The sequence below is a fragment of the Polyergus mexicanus genome, unplaced genomic scaffold, assembly GCF_030449975.1.
Source record: "Polyergus mexicanus isolate NDT 795.1 unplaced genomic scaffold, iyPolMexi1.0 SCAF_9, whole genome shotgun sequence".
Lineage (NCBI taxonomy): Eukaryota > Metazoa > Arthropoda > Insecta > Hymenoptera > Formicidae > Polyergus > Polyergus mexicanus.
This window is the reverse complement of record NW_027223329.1, coordinates 8,317,353-8,336,295: the sequence shown is the minus strand read 5'-3', so window position 1 is coordinate 8,336,295 and position 18,943 is coordinate 8,317,353. Positions and strand designations below refer to the sequence as shown.

At 37.9% G+C, this 18,943-nt stretch overlaps 6 protein-coding genes across 9 annotated transcripts in view; 3 read left to right on the top strand and 3 right to left on the bottom strand.

Moving 5' to 3' along the window:
• The window catches only part of LOC138936642 (uncharacterized), a 71,963-nt gene extending 64,478 nt beyond the window's left edge, over positions 1 to 7,485 (bottom strand). Inside the window, exon 1 of the mRNA XM_070302215.1 lies at positions 7,031 to 7,485. Within this exon, the coding sequence (XP_070158316.1) occupies positions 7,031 to 7,126 (96 nt within the window). The 5' untranslated portion in view covers positions 7,127 to 7,485. The remainder of the gene's footprint in view (positions 1 to 7,030) is intronic.
• Positions 7,486 to 8,745: 1,260 nt separating this feature from the next.
• On the top strand, positions 8,746 to 11,631 carry Pus7 (pseudouridine synthase 7). The gene is made up of 6 exons (XM_070301887.1): positions 8,746 to 9,000; positions 9,077 to 9,574; positions 9,635 to 10,111; positions 10,198 to 10,855; positions 10,923 to 11,074; positions 11,149 to 11,631. The coding sequence occupies exons 1-6, from the start codon at positions 8,904 to 8,906 to the stop codon at positions 11,316 to 11,318; spliced, it is 2,052 nt and encodes a 683-aa protein (XP_070157988.1). The 5' UTR covers positions 8,746 to 8,903; the 3' UTR covers positions 11,319 to 11,631.
• On the bottom strand, positions 11,066 to 12,819 carry Eif3k (eukaryotic translation initiation factor 3 subunit K). Its single transcript, XM_070301900.1, has 4 exons — positions 12,668 to 12,819; positions 12,227 to 12,446; positions 11,925 to 12,144; positions 11,066 to 11,847 (listed from the first exon to the last, which is right to left on the bottom strand). Exons 1-4 carry the CDS (start codon positions 12,718 to 12,720, stop codon positions 11,690 to 11,692), a joined length of 651 nt encoding a protein of 216 aa, XP_070158001.1. The 5' UTR covers positions 12,721 to 12,819; the 3' UTR covers positions 11,066 to 11,689.
• Positions 12,820 to 12,899: 80 nt separating this feature from the next.
• Phf5a (PHD finger protein 5a) lies at positions 12,900 to 17,190 on the top strand. Its single transcript, XM_070301901.1, has 4 exons — positions 12,900 to 13,210; positions 13,277 to 13,467; positions 13,558 to 13,699; positions 17,114 to 17,190. The coding sequence occupies exons 1-3, from the start codon at positions 13,159 to 13,161 to the stop codon at positions 13,645 to 13,647; spliced, it is 333 nt and encodes a 110-aa protein (XP_070158002.1). The 5' UTR covers positions 12,900 to 13,158; the 3' UTR covers positions 13,648 to 13,699; positions 17,114 to 17,190.
• Hinfp (Histone H4 transcription factor) lies at positions 13,817 to 16,745 on the bottom strand. 4 transcript variants are annotated; one of them, XM_070301891.1, is made up of 6 exons: positions 16,417 to 16,745; positions 15,475 to 15,950; positions 15,059 to 15,395; positions 14,677 to 14,992; positions 14,308 to 14,605; positions 13,817 to 14,235 (listed from the first exon to the last, which is right to left on the bottom strand). In XM_070301891.1, exons 2-6 carry the CDS (start codon positions 15,937 to 15,939, stop codon positions 14,017 to 14,019), a joined length of 1,635 nt encoding a protein of 544 aa, XP_070157992.1. In that variant the 5' UTR covers positions 15,940 to 15,950; positions 16,417 to 16,745; the 3' UTR covers positions 13,817 to 14,016. The 4 variants fall into 4 exon arrangements, with proteins under 4 accessions (XP_070157992.1, XP_070157990.1, XP_070157991.1 ...); XM_070301889.1 differs by having other exon boundaries at positions 15,475 to 16,017; positions 16,417 to 16,744; XM_070301890.1 differs by lacking the exon at positions 16,417 to 16,745 and adding an exon at positions 16,148 to 16,166 and having other exon boundaries at positions 15,475 to 16,017.
• Positions 16,189 to 18,860, top strand: LOC138936469 (tRNA modification GTPase GTPBP3, mitochondrial). Its single transcript, XM_070301892.1, has 4 exons — positions 16,189 to 16,577; positions 17,114 to 17,287; positions 17,389 to 18,349; positions 18,423 to 18,860. The coding sequence occupies exons 1-4, from the start codon at positions 16,394 to 16,396 to the stop codon at positions 18,661 to 18,663; spliced, it is 1,560 nt and encodes a 519-aa protein (XP_070157993.1). The 5' UTR covers positions 16,189 to 16,393; the 3' UTR covers positions 18,664 to 18,860.
• Positions 18,861 to 18,943: the final 83 nt, after the last annotated feature.

Below are 18,943 nucleotides of genomic sequence, written 5' to 3'. Positions count from 1 at the left end.
AATTTATGGACGGACATCAAAATTGCGCTTGCGATCGAATGTACGCGGTTATTAAATCCTTGGCGACAGAGCCGAGCGATGTTTCGCCCTTACGGACGTCTAGAATTTAATTATAGATAATATCCAAATAATCATAATTTGATAATCCGTCCAGACGTAGTGATATCCTCGGGTATCGATATCTCAGATTAAAAAAAAAAAAAAAAAAAAATGCTAATAATATTCGTGCTGTCGCAAAGCAAAGATATCGTCCCACCGAGTATCGGGACATCCCTGGGGCCGATGCCGCAACCATTGGCGTAGCCAGGTGTCGGGGTCGACGACGCCTACTCTTATGCAGCCCGGCGTGCGGGGCTGCAAGCGCGCTGCGCGAGTCTGCAGGCGGTGGCGGCGATCGATTACTTTTACGGGCGGAAAGGAGTAAAGCGCGCGGCGGCTCCACCTCGTGCTTTCCCAAGATCGAGAGAGAGAGAGAGAGAGAGAGAGGGGGGGGGCAATGTGTATTAATGGCACAATGTGTTGTCGTTTCCGTATTCCGTAGTACAAAGTACTTGGACCGAGTTACAAGTTTCTATTAATGTCATGTCTCGCGTCGGGATGCGTTACTTATCGCCGTTAACGGTCTCGTTACGATGAAGCTCGACGGCTTTTATGCCGTCATCTTATTACGCTCGCAGCTTTGAACGATGAATTAAGCCACGGCGCAGATCTCGCGGCCTGCTCCTTAAACCGCAGCGAGATGCTGTTGGTGTATAAATATATAAATGACGCGCAATTTTTGGAATTATATGTATATGGGAAAAGTTAAATACGTCGATTTTAATCCGTTGTAAATTGAAGCGGAATGATTCAACTGTTGCGCAAGAAGTCCAATCTCGATGAGCGAAACGTTGAAATGACAATTTATGTTAAATTAATACAAGCTCGCGCATCTATTAATTTATTACATTTTATCGGCCTTTAGCATTCCGAAGCGAATATTACTGTCGTTCAGATTATTATCCCCAATTAATGTCGAACGTGCCCGCGCGGCTAAAACACGCGTTATAAAACACGCCGCATAATTCGAACGGACGTGAGAATGATTTTCGCCCATCGGAAATTCGGCGGCGTTCATCAAAACGATCGACGCGCGCGCGTGTTTGAAATTCCTCCAAGAAGCATACTCGCGTATTAATCGAAGGCACATCGAGCTCAATGCATACTCTGTCCGCGGTTAATATCTATTTTTAACCGTCGATTAAACGAGAATCCAACGAGATTCGTCATTTTATCCGAGAACGCGAACGTACCGGCGAGACGACTCTGTGAACGCCGGAGATAAGTGTGAATTAATGACCCCGTTTGCCCCGGGGTCAGAGAGCGAGTATACCAAATTGATACTGACGAGGGATACAGGCGCAACTGCTCATCTCTAATGCTCGATAGTAATAAACGATCGTCTATGCAAGCAAGGAAAAAAATTGCATCGAGCTCTTTAACCCTTCGCTTCTCGCGCTCCGCCCACAACGTGTATTCTACTCGCGCGTGTCGAGAGATGTCAAGCCGCGATCATTCAACCGGCGGATGAATAAACGCGATAGCTAGACGAGTTAATATCGCGGTAATAGATATTTTTACTACGAGATAAAACATCGGGTTGCACATATATTCCTCTCTCTCTCTCTCTCTCTTAATCACGTCCGTCAGATCGTATCAAGATTCTTAATTTTTGTCCATCAAGAGGAAATTAATTTCCATAATATTTAAATAAAAACATATGTTTCTCGTCCCGCGTAGATTTAATATAAGTAACCGCGTGTAATTCGTGCTCATCTGAAATATGCGCGCGCGCCGTCGAGAGAAGTGCGCGAGGAATAATAAGGTTCGTTGGTTAATTTATTTGCTTCCATAATAAAGCCCGTTACCCGAGCTCCGTGGATGAGCGCGGACGTTTAGCTTGACTCGAGCGTTACATTACGACGTTGCGTGTCTATTTTCGTTGATTAACCACCCCGTCATCGCTCAATATAGCGATAAACTATATATTCCGCGGGCATAGAGATCGAAAATGTCGCGATTACTTATACATTCGACACGCTCCAAGGCGAGCCTCGTCGTAAAGAAGTTTTAAGACGCGCGCGAAACTACAGGGATAGGAGGAAAAATATGCGAATCAATTAAATCGTACTTTCTATAAGTATATAACGCAGTCGATCGCGGATATGTGACGTAAAAAAATTTGTTTTTAAAGTTTTTCTTTAAAAAAAAAAAAAAAAAAAGAACAGTAAATGCTGTCGATCGAGAAGTGTTATTTTCAAACTAGACATCTTTGTTCAAAGTTATCATTGACAAGTTCGAAGCGTCATTACGTCTTGCGACGAAAAAAACGATATCCTTCGTCGGCTCTTCAGATTCCGATGCGTGTATGTTACGTGTAACTAATTACGCTCAATAAAACGATCAAAGGTAGCCCCGCGTGAAAATTCCGCGCGCGAAGTCGATAGCACGTGAGTCGGTTTCGGTTTAGTGGAAAAACGAAATGGGTCTGACAGACGGGCGGAGGATGAAGTAAATCCTTGCGCGAGCATTATAATGAAATATCGCCGGCATCGGAACGCGGGAATCCCAGACCTAGGATTATGGAACAGAGCTACTGGAACTGTGCCTTATAAAGTGGAACTTTAGTCCTCGTGTCGCTCTCTCTCTCTTTCTCTCTCTCTCTCTCTCTCTCTCTCTCTCTCTCTTTCTCCCGGACGGGACTTATTAACGTTTCACAGACCAGATTTTACAACGGAAATGTGCGTTGTAAATTTTGATCGCGATTCTGCAATCCTACGAAAAGCGTCGCGAGAATGACATCCTTGTATCTCGTCCTTTAATCCTCGCTAATATAATAAACTTGTCTCGGGGGGGGGGGGGGGAGAGGGGCGAAGAGGGAAATTGCACCCTTTCTTTATTTAATAAAAGATCGTATACTCTCTAAATACAAGAAATATATAATTGACATTAAAATCGTTCAGTTTGGAAAGACGTTTCGAATACGTTATACAATCGTTAGCCTCTCGTTTCGTAATCGCTAACAAGGTCACCGTGTTAATCAAGATCACCGCAGGATGCGAGAACAGGACGCAAACCTTTAATCCATTTGCGCCCATAAGCATAAACTGCCTATTATCACTATGGATGTTCGTTCTGACGCGAACAAAGCGTAGTCTTAACAAACGCTCATAACGAGCATTTAAATTTTCTCTAATAATCGCTCTGATCATCGAAACGGGGTCCGATGGCCGAAGAAACGGTCGAGAAAAAAATTTTTTATCAAATTCGTCTCGTGCTCGTTTTCTTCCCGACGTTATCCTCCCGCATAATTATTCCAGCGATTACGGCATCTTTCCTTGATTGAGATAGAGGCTGGCCGGTACAAAGATTGAAGAAATTGTCGACGCGCGCGCGCAAAAAAAAAACCGGATAGAAAAGTGTCAGAGTAATCCGCGCCCACGGAAAAGAAACGAGGCTTTTAACTTCCGCGACGTAGATTAGCCTGCTAAAATGGGAATTCGCATTTGTCTTTCGCGGCCGCATAGCATCGTACAATTGTATGGTTAATTGTTGTCGCACGAGACGACGGCGACGCTCCTCTCGCATTATCGGTTCACACACACGATTGCGTCACAAATGCGTGTCGGTTTGTGCGGCCTTGAAAACGCGATGTCAATGTTACATGATATCCTTCCATTTATTTTTCTTTCTCTCCGCTTGCATTTTGCAGTTTGCCGCCTCTAATGTAATTTAAGACGAGAGAGAGAGAGAGAGAGAGGGAGAATAAGAGTTGCTTCATTTTTCGATTACTCTCAATTTTCCGCCAAGAACGATACGTCGTATATTCGACGAGATACAAAACATACAGTATAAAACGTTAATATCGAACACGTGTTGCTCACTCGAGCGAGAATAATTTTCTGCATAGACGGCACTGATAAGCGATTAGAGATGGATCGTACGTGAAAGAACGTCATTGTATCTCTTCGTCAAACAACACATTAACCGATTAAGCTTCGAAATTAAGCTATGTACACACATATCAACGGGCAGTTACCCAGTCAAGATCGCACAGAGTTGTTGCAACAATATACGCGATAAATTAATTTTTACCTATACGTCTCACAAATTTACACGATCCAATCATCGCGTATTTGTTCATAAAATTCATTAAAATTTAGTCTAAGTAATAATTTAAACACACGAAATCATGATTAAACAAATTAATTTTGACACAAGATTTAAACCAATGCTAGATTTTTGTATCACTTGCTTCGAGAAGTAAAGCTTAAGGTCGCGGCGATAAAGTGTTATCGCTATCAAAGGAAATTGCGGAAATTCCTTCGAGAGACACGATGATATTTCTCGTTGCACCGAATTGAAAATACGGTGCGAATTGTCGCAATTTCAGCGCGACCTTTGATCCGCTTCCGTCAACTAGAGAAGAAGAATGTTTTCGCATCTCGACTCGAAGCGTGTTTTCCGCAGTAAAATGTTCTATTCGTGTCACGCGTCTAATATGCAATTCAAACAAAGTTCTGTCTCACGGCTTGCGCTGCAACAATTTGCGCGCTTGTAACATTTATGAATCATTTGCCGCGTCACAACATCACCTATGTTACATAATAAAAAGATCACGTGTCGTGCGATAGCGAGCAAGCTACAACACGTGGAAAATATCTACGAAACTGACATCAGAATTTTTCGATACAGGTATGATATGCAAATCATTCACGTTACGTGGAAACATCGATATTTAATTGATCAAAAATAATGTCAACTGTCCTAGAATAAAACGCACGCTACATCAAACCATATCTACGTAAGTTATAATACTGTCAATTTTTAATTATTAAGAAAATAAGAGACGCAAATACGTCACAACTTAGTCGAAATGGATATTCATGGAAATACGTGCATATATTTGTTACCTATTCCAATTATATATATATATATATTTGCGAGAAAGAGGAGAGAGAGAGAGAGAGAGACGCGCATAATCTATGACCATGAAACAACCAGCTCTCGCGTTAGCTACAATTTTAAATATTCGATAGTTGGATCTAACATCGCGTTATAATCCAAATCGAGCACGTGGTCGAGTGCCGCCGATAGAATAAAATGAGTTTGTCGGCGTTACGACGGTAGAAAAATGAGATAGCAAAATCACGTCAAGGCTCTTGTTGACTTGGCCTTCGCCGTGTCTCAACAGATCCAACTATCGAATATTTAAAATTGTAGCTAACGCGAGAGCTGGTTGTTTCACAGTCATAGATTATGCGCGTCTCTCTCTCTCTCTCTCTCTCTCTCCTCTTTCTCGCGATTACAGAAGTCGAATAAATTATATGATCGCGATCGGATCTCTTAAAAGAGAAAGAGAGATTGCACTTAAAAATATTTTTTATTTTTCAAGAAAAAAAAAATAAATTATTTCCTGAATATATATTAAGCAATATAAAATAATTTTTGAATACGTCTAAATATTTAAAAGAATGTTAAATATATATTAGAACGACATGAAAACCTTTAAAACGTTACTCTGCAAAATTTTATTTTCCGTTATCTATGTATCTTTTTTGGAAACTAATCTGATTTATTTTTTTTTAATCTATTAAAAAATGAATAAATTATGATTCGATTGTTCAACTTCAAAAAATTGTCATTTTATCAAAAGTTGCAAACGATTGAAGTCGTCAAAAAAAAATTGACTTTATTCAAATCACAATAAAAATGCAGAAAGATCTTACTCATTATCGGCAAGAAGCATCGATCGAAGTGTAGCCAACGAAAAGAAAGCAAAAAAAAAGAAAAAAGAAAAAAAATCTGCTTGACTTAATATTTAGAAAAAGAAACATAAAGATAAGGCAGTTTTATCTTATAATTTCGCAATTGCGCTCTCTCCTCTTTAATTCGCGTCGGACAAAAAGGAAATTCCAACATGAATTAAGAGATCTGATCAAGAGTTAGAAAATTACACGATCTATTTTGGCCAATAATAAATATATGATACTTACGATAATTATTCTCATTCTTGTGGAAAAAATTTATTTCTTGTAAAGAAGAATTTCTACGACAAATTTCTAATTTCTCATAAACTAAATAAGGCATATGAAAGTGGATACATAGATTTGCAGTGATTGGCGAGAAAATTATGGTGGCGTGTTCAGTGATAAAAGTATACGGCGTGACACGGGCGGATCGATGCAACTTTTTCCACTTACGCGATTATCTCGTTTCACCGCTTACAATAAACGACGAGTCTAAGATGCGCCGTTAAATTGGATAATAATGAGGAAAAACTGTTTTCTCGAGTATTTCTTTTCAATCGTACATTTTTTGTAGGCGCTTTCGCGAATATTAGAAATATCTGACGAGAATTTTACGAATCGATTGACACGCTTACGCGATGTAGTAACGATACTGAGAATTGCAGCGAAATTTAATGCCCGTTTAATAAGATATTTATTAATTAATAGTCGCAGCGAGATATATCTTCATCAAGTATTCAAATTGTGGCATAATTATGATTACATTTCCAGTATCACTTCGCTTTACGTGTGCATCGCATTGAACATAAAATCATATAATTGACGCATGCTGTTCTACAGTACATACAGTACACGTAAATAATAATTATTATTAATAACAATTAACATTATCATTAATAACAATCATATGCACAGTATTTCGCTGTGGAGTAATGCACGTTATATATTTTTTTCACACATTCAAAAAATATGAAATATAAAATAACATAATGTATACAGTGTTATGTATACATCACATTTCCCCGCGAAATCTAATTATCCATTATATAACCTATAAATAATTTCAAGAAAGTATAATATCGTAATCGCGTGATCACGTGAGCTCGCGAAAAAAATATTCACAAAATCGAATCATTCCGTACATATAAATCTCTTTCAATGCACGCTTGTGTTCAATGCATCCTTGTTTTCCAATCGTGTGCTCACGTGATTACGAAAAAAATATTGCAACGTTCAATCACCCTGGAGATGCGCAGAGGTTGATGCGTGTCGCATCCGCCGTGCATGCGAAAGCCCCAGGGGGATCCGCCGAAGAGGGTGACTTCTCTGGCGCTCATCCCGCGTCGACAGCCCGCAAACTCGTCGACACGCGCATCCGTTTTTCCCGCGTACGCGTTTTATCTACGCGTATCTGGCATCTCGCGAATCGCGCCGAATTAAGGGCGAGTCGACGGCGTCGCGTACAAAGATCGTAATCCGTTATCACACTCGCGACTGCCAAAATTTTTTTCGCGACGAGGGCAGTGGAGTCGCGGCGGAGAAATCGCGTCGTTGACGGCGACGACGACGACGATGGACGTATGGACGCGATGACGCCCACTGACGGCTGACGGCAAACACGACGTTAAATCTCGCGCGCGCGCACGCGCGCGATCCGCACTCGTCCGTGGCTCGCGTTGGACTGACAGCGCGCGTCCTCCCTCCCCCACCATCACGCACGTCGTAATCCGCGCGTGTACCTTCCCCCACCACCGCGGATCTCGTACTCGCGCCGTCCGTGGGGGCGCTTGATATCCCTCAAGACTACTTCGGGAAATGAGCTTACCTTCGTTTTATATTCGCGGATCTCATGACTATTTGCTTCTCTCTCTCTCTCCCTCTACCGCAAATTTCCGCGGATTATTTGGCAACATATATGATTCTTTTCGATTAATTATTTATGAAACATTGAACATTGAACGGCAACTCGAAATTCTGAGTTTTTCGGGGAGTCTACAAATCCGATCCTGGCTTTCCCTCTATTCATTTTTTATACGTCACGCGCTTACCTAGTCATGATTATCCCGGTACGCGTTATATCGTCTTCCACATGGTGACGCGTACTCTCGAGACAGTTTCACGCGCGATCAACATTGGTTGCTCTTCCCTCTTCAAGCGTTTAGGATGAAAAGAAAATTGCACTCTTTTGTATTCTTTAACAGTTTTTCGATGATTCGTTTCTACTGCAAAAAGGGAAAATCGTCTTTCTCTCCATGATATTCTGAAAAATAAAATATATTGGTTAGATGGTTGTAATAAGAGAAAATAAAACATAAATTCATTTTATTATATATATATATATTATAGTTATTTTCGTGTGTATCGTAATATATTCTATAAGTACATACACAATGCCTATGTAGTAGAATAAGCGATTAGTAATCTTAGAAATCGATACCACAAATTTAAATGAGAGAAAAAAAATGAATTCTACGCATTTTCGACATTTATAAATATAAATGTTCCTATGATTAAAACCAAATCCAGAGTTTCTGATGTTTACTATTATAATTGTTTAAAATGATATACCTTGTATAGTGCACGAAACAACATACATCCTCCAATTTTTCTTTCCGCGCGAAGATTCCGGAGAACTCTGCTAAAATGTAACGGTCAAATGGCGCTAAAATTAAAAGGAATATGGCGGTATTCGACGTTAAATTAACGCCATCTTCAATCAACTCCACGAAACTAGAAACGCAATGAGTTGCTTTACCAACATACGTTCAATCGAAGATGACAAAAATTATATCTCTTTCTTTTTATTATTAAAAAACTATTCTAAAAAAGAAAAGAGATAGCATAAAAATTTCTTTAAAATTTAAATATATTAATTTTTAAAAATTAATTAAATCTTCGAGAGTAAAATTCGAAACCTAACAGGATATGACAAATAAAATATGGCAGCGTTCTCTTTTCGACACACGTGTTTACTTGACACTGACGTGAGACATATTCGACTTTCAATAAACGCAGCAGCTATATTTTGTAAAACAAATGACTGATTTCGACGTAAAAATATAAATTAATCGTAAGGACAATTCTTACGGATTTTTTTTATCGAACTCACTTATAATGTCTGCTGATAATACCATTCTTGCAAATGAAAATTTTGCCGGGCAAAGACATCAGAATAATAAAAATCGCAATAATAGGAGATCCGAATGGAAAGGTAATTTATCGCTTGTTACAACAGTAAACATTTGATATGATTCTGCAGTGTTTAAAAAGAGATTATTCTTATTAAGGTGGTGGCCAGAACAATTCTGACCGAAGAGGCTTTAAACGTAATTTTGACCAATCACTAGGAGAAAATTCAAAGAGGAATAAATTAGACGTCGGCAATAGACTGAAAGAATATGATTTAGGGATTACAGAATACATTAGCAAACATCCTGGCTTTTCTGCAATAATTAAAGAGAGATACACTGATTTCCATGTCAATGAAATAGACCTTGATGGGCAAGTAGCCAAGCTGACCCATCAGGATATTCCAAGTAACTCAGATGATAATGTAAATATCGAAGATTTAAGAACAATGGTGTCATCAGCAATATGGGATCAACTGCAAGCTCTGAAGGAAAATCCTTCAAGTATACAGATTGATGTAACAAATGTAGACAAAACTGAACGTAGGATTATTCATACAATCGCAAAAAATTTGGCAAATGTTATCAGCCAAACGACAGACAAAGATGATAAGAAATTTATCACGATTATTCCATATACTAAAAACACTAAGAACGGTAAGTTATAAATTTGGTCATATCTAATTTATATACTTTTTCATTTCTCCTATATTACAGATCATAAGATACGCAAAGATAACAGAGTAGATTGGAAAAAACGCGATGGCGATTATTGTCACTTTCTATTGCATAAAGTAAATATGGATACAATTGATGCTTTAAATCAATTGGCCACAAATCTGCGAATACGACCCAACAATTTTGCTTATCCCGGTACAAAAGATCGTCGAGCATGGACGACTCAATGGGTGAGTTTGAGAAAGGTAGATGCAGGTAACATCTTGAGAGCAAGTAAAAAAATACATGGCGCATATGTAGGGAATTTTAAATACGCTAAAAACAGCCTGAAATTAGGCATGCTACGTGGCAATCAATTTAAAATAGCATTAAGAAATGTTTGCGGAACAGACGAAGAGATTGAGCAAGCGATGACATTGTTTCGCGATAATGGCTTCATTAATTATTATGGTTTGCAAAGATTTGGTACAGTAGCTTCTATACCCACATACGAAATTGGGAAACGTCTACTTCAAGGTAATTACTTCAAGATGTTCTGCATATTATAACATATAGAACTTCAATTTAATGGATATGTATCACTATAATTTTTTTGCAATTAGGTAAATGGCACGAAGCAATTGAATTAATTCTGAAACCACGACCGGGAGAGCAGGACAAAGAATTGGCAGAAGCTAGGCAGATTTATGCGGAAACCAAAGATGCCCATGCCGCTTATGCCAAGATCAAAAGAATCGACAAGATTGAAGCGCGACTTTTGAAAGGTCTACAAATATCGGGCGCGAAAAATTCTTTAGGCGCGCTTGACTCTATACCTCGAAACATTCGATTAATGTATATTCATGCTTATCAAAGCTTTGTTTGGAATCGTATTGTGTCGAGAAGAATAAATCAATTCGGGACAAATGTAATTGTAGGTGATCTAGTTTATGATAAACAAAGCTGCCAAGAGAATATAACTGATGAAACTATGAATTATCCTTTGAATGATAATGGTGACATCAGAGAAACTGATGTTATCTCTCCTGAAGAAATAAATATCGATCCAGCAACAAATGAAGCAAGTGAAGAAAATTTGGAACAAAATCATTTTTCAATTGTAAAAAGTCTTAAAGAAGAAGATTTACCAAATTACACTTTAGCCGATGTAGTTGTCCCTCAACCTGGGTGGAAAGTTACATATCCATCGTATGCTAAAGCTTGGTATGACGAATTTTTAACAAAGGACGAATTGACTACTGATCTTAAACAAAACAATAAGTAAGTTTTTTTATCTACAAATTTAATATAGCAATAAATTGTTACTATCGTTTGTGATCTTTTCTAGAAAATATAGTTTGAGTGGTGCCTATAGAAAAATATTACAAACTCCGATGAAATTGTCTTGGAAAATTATGTATTATAAAGAAAAACATGATAATCTTATTCTATCAGATATTGACGAAATGAGGAAGCTTGTATCGCCGCAGAATAATCCAGGTAAGTAGGTTATTTTCACATTTATACAAAACGTTTATTTAAAAGAATTTCCATTATATATAGGTTACTTTCAGATGGAAAGAACAAAGCATTAATCATTGAGATGTGTTTAAAGCCCAGTACTTATGCCACAATGGCCCTGCGTGAAATTTTAAAAAACGATACTTCAGCAGAAACACAGGTTGCTTTATCTGTTTCTTATAATACAGAGAATGTACAATCCAGTACAAGTACTGTAATGTAATTGCACAAATTCAATAAAAGTTGGAACAATATAATACAGAAGAGAACTATGTCAAGTTCCAGAACAATCTGTTAATATGGAGGAAAAAAAAAATGAAAATAGATGAAAATATATCTTCAAAAGTTATATCAAAGTTCAGTGTAAAAACAAAAGTAATTTGTACAAATCATCAGTACGTATATATGTATTACATATATACATCTAATACACATACATATTTGTATTACACATAAAATTGTATTAATATTCATATATGTGCATTTCTTAGTGAAAACAAAAATACTAGAAATTAATTGATCCAGCGACAATAAAAAACTTTTAATGATTAAGACTCTTTCAATGAATAATTTATTAGAAAATAGTTTCTGCCTTTATAAACAAGCAGCCATCAAACCTGCCACATTTTCGAAATCAATTTTTTCAGTAATATTTTTGGTCTTGATATTTTCATCTTGATTTGCAATGAAAATGATTGATTTGCTCTCTTCCTTCCAGCCATACTTTTTTACCCAATGCTTCAATGTTGCATCTATAAAAACATGAGTTGATAAATATCATTGTATAATATTAAAAATAACGAATTATATATATATTTATATGACACACCATCTACACCGCCAAGCAATTGTGCCAGCAATCCTTTTTCTATTGTTTGAAACGTGATACCAACTACATGACACACAAACTTTCTTATTGAATCCTGGAATCCTACAATTCTATCGCAAAGTTCCGACATGGATAATACTCTATCCCAAAAATGTTGAAAATCACATCGCTCCAAGATGTCTCCCAGATACATAATTTGACTAATGGGACTTTCTGACATCTAGAGATTTATATGTAAAATATATAAATATAGTATTCATCAAAGAAAAAAAAAAACCATGTTATACTTTAATCAAACTTACCAGTTTTTCACTGAGTAAACATTTGCACAGTACAAAGTCAGTGTGCGGAAGATTGGTTAAAGCCTTCAGTAGTATCTGACATGTAATATCCATATTGAATCGTTGCGGGTTTAATTGATAAAGCTTCAAAACAGCTAAGTTTGCCTCCAAATCATAAGCATTCTCCCTCGATTGTATTTCCACATATTTCTCTAAGGTTGTGAGATTATCTGGATTGTATCTGAAAACATATGTACTTCAATAGTATAGATAACAAGATGAGAAAAACAATTAATCAAAAATTAGAAAAGTGTGTAAACATACGCGATGAATATTTCTAATGAATTTTAATTCTTTATTTCCGTGCAATAATATATTTTTAGGCAATAGATTAGTAGTTTCGTTAAATAGATCATTTACGCAGATAAGAGTACTACGGAAACAAGCATAAAAAAGAAATACCTTTCGATGCCTTTGAGCATTCCAGCCACGGTTTGACGCATTGCCTCAGCCATTTTCGTCAATCTCGAAAAATTTCAGATTGTAATAAACTATTGTCGGCGTAATTGAAATGTAATCTGTAACCTCAAAACACACACGTGCAAGACCATAGAAAGAAATTATGAGAATTACAAAATGGTAAGTTTCAGACTAGATTACAGCCAATAGAAAATATCTCTAACCTCAGTATTGGACAAAATGCGTTCAATGTTTGAACTCACCGGTGGTATTTACGGTATGAGGTATGACAGCAAACGAGCAACGAGCACACTCGCAAACTAGCGAGATAGCGAGATGCGAGATAGGAGCTGACAGCTAATGAGAAAATTTGAATGTGTATGCAAGAGTAGTTATTATACAAATACAAACGTCAATATATCAAATATACGTAAAGCAATAATTATTTTCCAAAATATATTGTTTTCAAAGCCGGATAATAGCATTTGACAAGTATGGCTAAACATCATCCAGATTTGATTTTCTGTCGTAAACAGCCGGGAGTCGGTAAGTCGAGATTAAGTCTAACCTTAGCTCTAACAATTTGTGTAATTTGTTATAATTGTCTTTTAGCTATCGGCCGGCTTTGTGAGAAATGCGATGGCAAGTGTGTCATTTGCGATTCCTATGTGAGACCCTGCACATTAGTCAGAATATGTGACGAGTGTAATTACGGTTCTTATCAGGGACGTTGTGTGATATGTGGAGGTCCCGGCGTATCGGACGCGTATTATTGTAAAGAATGCACAATACAAGAAAAAGATGTAAGTTTATCATTAAAAAGAAAAACATTACGTACAAGAAAATTATAAATTCTTACATAGTAAATTGAATATCTTAATATATGTTTTCAGAGAGACGGCTGTCCTAAAATAGTTAATCTAGGAAGCTCAAAGACAGATCTCTTCTACGAGAGAAAGAAATATGGATTCAAAAGAAGATAATCGCAAAATATTGTATTTCTCTATACAATTTTTGTTGAACATTGAGCATCAGGTAATTTATAATTTTTACAAGAATATTATCATAGCAATAACACATATTTGCATTCTGTAATATTATAATTATAAATACTAATTTTATAATAAAAGACAAATAAATCTGAATAATGCTCTGTAAACTTAAACACAATTAGGACAATTATGAAAAAAATTAAATTTAACATCAAAATTGACTAAAACAAAATACATCTCTGTAAAGGTACTCTATAATGTAAAATCACATTGTACAATATAATAATATAAATGTATGTATAAGTATGTCACGGAATATATCTTTATATTATATTATCTTTTATTATAGAATTGTCATGCTTATGTTAAAATTAATGGTGGTTCTTCTGATGGTGGTAACTCATTTGTTTCTTGCGTCTCAACAATTTGTCTTTTTATAATATTCCCTTTCTCATCCACTTCGTCAATAGATATTAAAATATTCGATATAACAGGCATGGATTTGCCAATGTCACTGTTGGCTATTTCTTCTTGCAAATCTTGTATGGTTTCTACCTCTTCCATATTATCTTCCACAATCTAAATATAACACGATTTTAAACAGAATAAAAATCTCGAATAATACTTAATTTAAATTACTGTAAAACTCACTTTTATTTTTGTCAACGATGTAGTCTGATTCAATTCTAGCTTGTATTTTTTGTTCGATAAATTTGCTTTTTCGACGAGCGTGTCATTCTCTTCATCCACGGCCTCATATCTAACCATTTGAAGTCTGTAACATCCGTCCTCGTCCTGTGTATAATGGAAGCGTTTATGTCCACTTGGCAATTGCAATTGATGGGTTTCTATAAGATGTTTAGTCAATCTATAACTCTTCCGATACTTAATCGGACATTCGTGACAACAGTACCATCGCACCGCTAAGCTGTGTACTCGTTCTACATGCCTATAATAAATTTGACAATTGCAATAAACAATTAATAAAACAGCTTCGTTATTGAAGATTTGTATAATTACCTATCTAAGGTGTAAGCTCCTTTGCATGTGTAAAGGCATCCTTCAAAATGACAAGAAAAATTTGGGCCATTAGTATGGACAGTCATGTGAGAATCAAGATCCTGTTGCGATTTTGCAGCATGCGAGCATAATTGACATGGAAACGTTCTTGTCGACACGTGGCGATATCTGACGTGTTTCGCCAAGCTCGCCGGCGATTCACAGCTCATATCGCAAAGGGAACACTTGTAATTGAACACATGAGATCTCATATGATCACGTAGGATTCTCTCAGTAGGATAAAACTTATTACAGTGCGAACACTGAAATCCTTGTACTGTAAATCACTGTATTTTAGAAAAAATATACAAGAAATCTGAGTTATATGAGATTAATTCATTACCTTCCAAAGGAATTTGTCGTTGGCAATGCGTGTGAAATTTCGTTTTAGAGGCAAACGTAGCACCGCAGTCCGGACACGCAACTATTTTTTCTTTGGTATGACATTTTATATGATCACGGAGTTTGTATAAACTAGGATATTTGCCGTTGCATCCGGTCCACTTGCACTTAACTCCATCCTTAACTCTATTGCCACGTGGGCAATCTTTCATGTGTATGGTCACATGATACAGATACATTTGATAATTTTTAAATACTTTCAAGCATTCCTCCCATCTGCACATATGCGGAGATGGTGAATCTATTATGTTCCTCCATTCTGGATCTCTACGGCATCTCTATACAAATAAAATTTTTAATTTCGATAATCATGAATAATTAAAAATATATCAACATATATTTAATATTGATACTTACGGGAAGTTTGGTTCTTCCGCGAACATTGGAACCAATACATTTGAGCTTGGTGTGATAGGCATGGTAATTAACATGCTGCACTATTTCATCGCATACATTGGTACAATAAGAACAGTCTCTCCATTGACATACATAGACCTCGTTATCATCTTTCATGCTTATATGTATGTTTGGTATATGACTCGAGACATGCCTCATAAATTGATCCATATGATTGCCACGAAACGTACATTCCCCGGCCGTCCATTCACAAGTCAGATCCAAAACTTCGTCCTTCAATTGTATTCCTACCTTGTGTCTCTTGGCGCCGCATTCCGAGACTGAGTCAAATTCCGAATCTGTGTTGTACCAATCATCGTATTCGGATTCCTCCAATTTTCGCTTGAGGGTATGTTCTTCGGAGTAAGGATAATCCTGTTGTGATTCTACCCACTTGCTACATCTGTCCAGTATTTTGTTCGTCATCAATTTCTTCGCTAGATCCGCCATTATGTATAAATAATCGTAATAAATAACGTATTACATCCCATGTAAGTATCTCACCTAAAATGCAATTTATACATCAATGAAATATCGAAGACTATACATTTCTACGCGTTCAAATATGCCGCCGCGACGACATCGATATGGAGCAATGGACGCATTGATTGATCGAGGAAAGTAATAATCTTACAAATAATTTTGCATACGAATAAATAAAAGGTATTCATTCTCAATGCATCTTTCGGTATCGAACCACGCGATGCCGTCGACTCGATTAATCTCTGATACACACGCTTGATTATTCCGGCAGTCTCATCATGCGTAGCCACAATGTCCTACGTCCTACTACTAGCTACTTGCTTCGCTATTCGTTGCTCGTTTATCGTCCCGTGTTAATATCTATTCGTTATCGTCGCGGATAACGCAGTGCATATTTATGCGCGCATTTCTCAAGCATACCCAGATGTTCTCCCGCGAATATTTTATCCGTGGATTTTCTTGGTTGATAGCGCGAACTATCGTGTCGCGCGGGATGCGTCACGTTGCCGCTACTCCCTGCACGATCAGCTGTTCCGAAGGGAGCGACCGAAGGGGCACGACAATTTGCGCCCTGTCCTCAGGTTGTCACATGTTTTCGTAAAAAATCGTTATGTTAAAATCGTAAACAGAGTGTCTAGCATCTTTCTTAATTTTCTTTAATTTCCTAAAAGGTTAAGACCCGCCAATCGAGCGTCTCGTGTCTCGCCGCGCGTTTTCCATCTCTTCGCTTGGCGGGATGTTCCATATAAGGATTGAAAATTACGGAAATGATACGGTCATTTTTTTCGTATAATCACAACGATATATCTTGATTTACAATTCAGTGGATTATTAGCATGTCAAATATATTTGAAATTCAAATGCATTCGATATTAATATTCTAGAGGTGAAATTAGTTTTCGCTACCTTTTTTTTCCTAGTCTTTATACGCGGTTCTTTGAACAACGTCGTGTTGAACTTTTCTAATTTACAAATTTATCCGCTTCATTTGCATACGAAATTAACTTTGCAGCTTACATTTCCGGCTTTTTCTTTTTTTTAATATGTGTGAAGGTATATACAATATCATTAATTCAAGTTTACGATAGTATTTCATAGATGTAATATATGTTTAAAGGGCACGGAAAATGCGGTGTGGCGGTGGTAAGAATATCAGGAAACCGATCTCTGGAAGCACTGAAAAAGATGACGAATATATCGAAATTGGAACCGAGAAAAGCTTTTTTACGGAGGATACGCGATCCGGAAACTGGGGAAGTCATTGACAATGGGCTTTGTCTGTGGTTTCCTGGTATGCACAATTTTATCATGACCTTCGATTCAAGATAAGACTGTGCTCTTCCATTAATTGTCCCAAAAATTTACAATTTGAATAAGACGATTGGTTTTCAGGTCCGCACTCGTTCACCGGCGAGGATTCCGTGGAGTTCCACGTGCACGGTGGTATGGCGATTCTAACACGATTGATGCAAGCCCTCTCGAGGCTGCAAGTGCTTCCGGCTCTGCCAGGCGAATTCACCAGACGCGCTTTCTACAACAACAAGCTGGACCTGACGGAGGTGGAGGGTCTGGCCGATTTGATAGAGGCTGAGACCGAGTGCCAGAGGAAACAGGCGCTCCTGCAAGCCGACGGTGTCTTGCGCAAGCTGTACGACGGTTGGCGAAAGATCCTCTCGGAATCCGTAGCGAGTATCGAGGCGTACATTGACTTTGGCGAAGAGGACAATATCGAGAGTGACGTGGTGCAACGGGCGCACGATACTCTCAGACAGTTGATGCGAGATCTGGAAGGGCACCTGGTCGATGGCAGACGCGGTGAAATTCTACGTAGCGGAATTAGAACTGTGATCGTTGGCGAGCCCAACGTGGGCAAAAGCAGCTTGCTGAATCACCTGGTGCAACGAAATGCTGCCATCGTCACGTCCGTCGCCGGTACTACAAGAGACGTCATCGAGCTGAATGCCAATATCTCGGGCTATCCTGTACTGATAGCAGACACCGCGGGCATCACGGACAACACTAAAGATATCGTCGAGGTCGAGGGTATCCGTCGTGCGAGAAGCTACGCGGAGAACGCTGATTTCGTTATCATCGTGATGGACGCGTTTAAGTGCGTAGCCAGCGGAATGACATACGAAGATTACATACGCGAATATCTGTCATCGTTGGGAATATACGAATTGTTAACGAAAATGGGCAAGGAACGTTTCATCGTAATAATGAACAAGAGAGATTTACTGAAAGCGGAAGATAAACATCGCCTGGACGATGTTGAAGCGGTTCTCATATCTTGCAGGACGGAAGACGGCTTTCAGGACTTGCTGCAATCACTAACAAATCGCTTCAGTAATATGTACGTATACAATGCGAGGTATATTAACACCGATACATTTACAAATTTGTCACAACAACAACGTCCTGTTTAGATGCGGTGAACCATCTGCGGAGAGTCCGACCATCAGTCAGGCGAGGCATAGGGATCATTTGACGCGGTGTCTGAGGCATTTGCGGAATTACTTCGAATTATGCGCTGACGAGCAACATGACATGGCCATAGCGGCAGAGGAAATACACAAAGCGATGAGAGAACTCGGAAGGATAACGGGACATGTCAGCACCAATGAGATATTAGACATTATATTCAAGACCTTTTGTATCGGAAAATGATGGGTCGGTGCCACCGCATACTTTTGTACATAACAAGACGTACGTTTGCGTATTTCTCCTTATAGGATATTTTGTAATGTCTGAGAAAAAAGTAGAGCGTATAATAAATTACGATTATACATGTGTGAATGTAGTGTATCTAAATCTAATATATCTTTATAAACTATATACTCGCGTCTCTCTTTCATGCATACATAATAAGCGGAATATATATACTCTCGCAAGATATAAAATTGCAATATTCTTTGAAGATATACATATGATACGATATATTTCAATA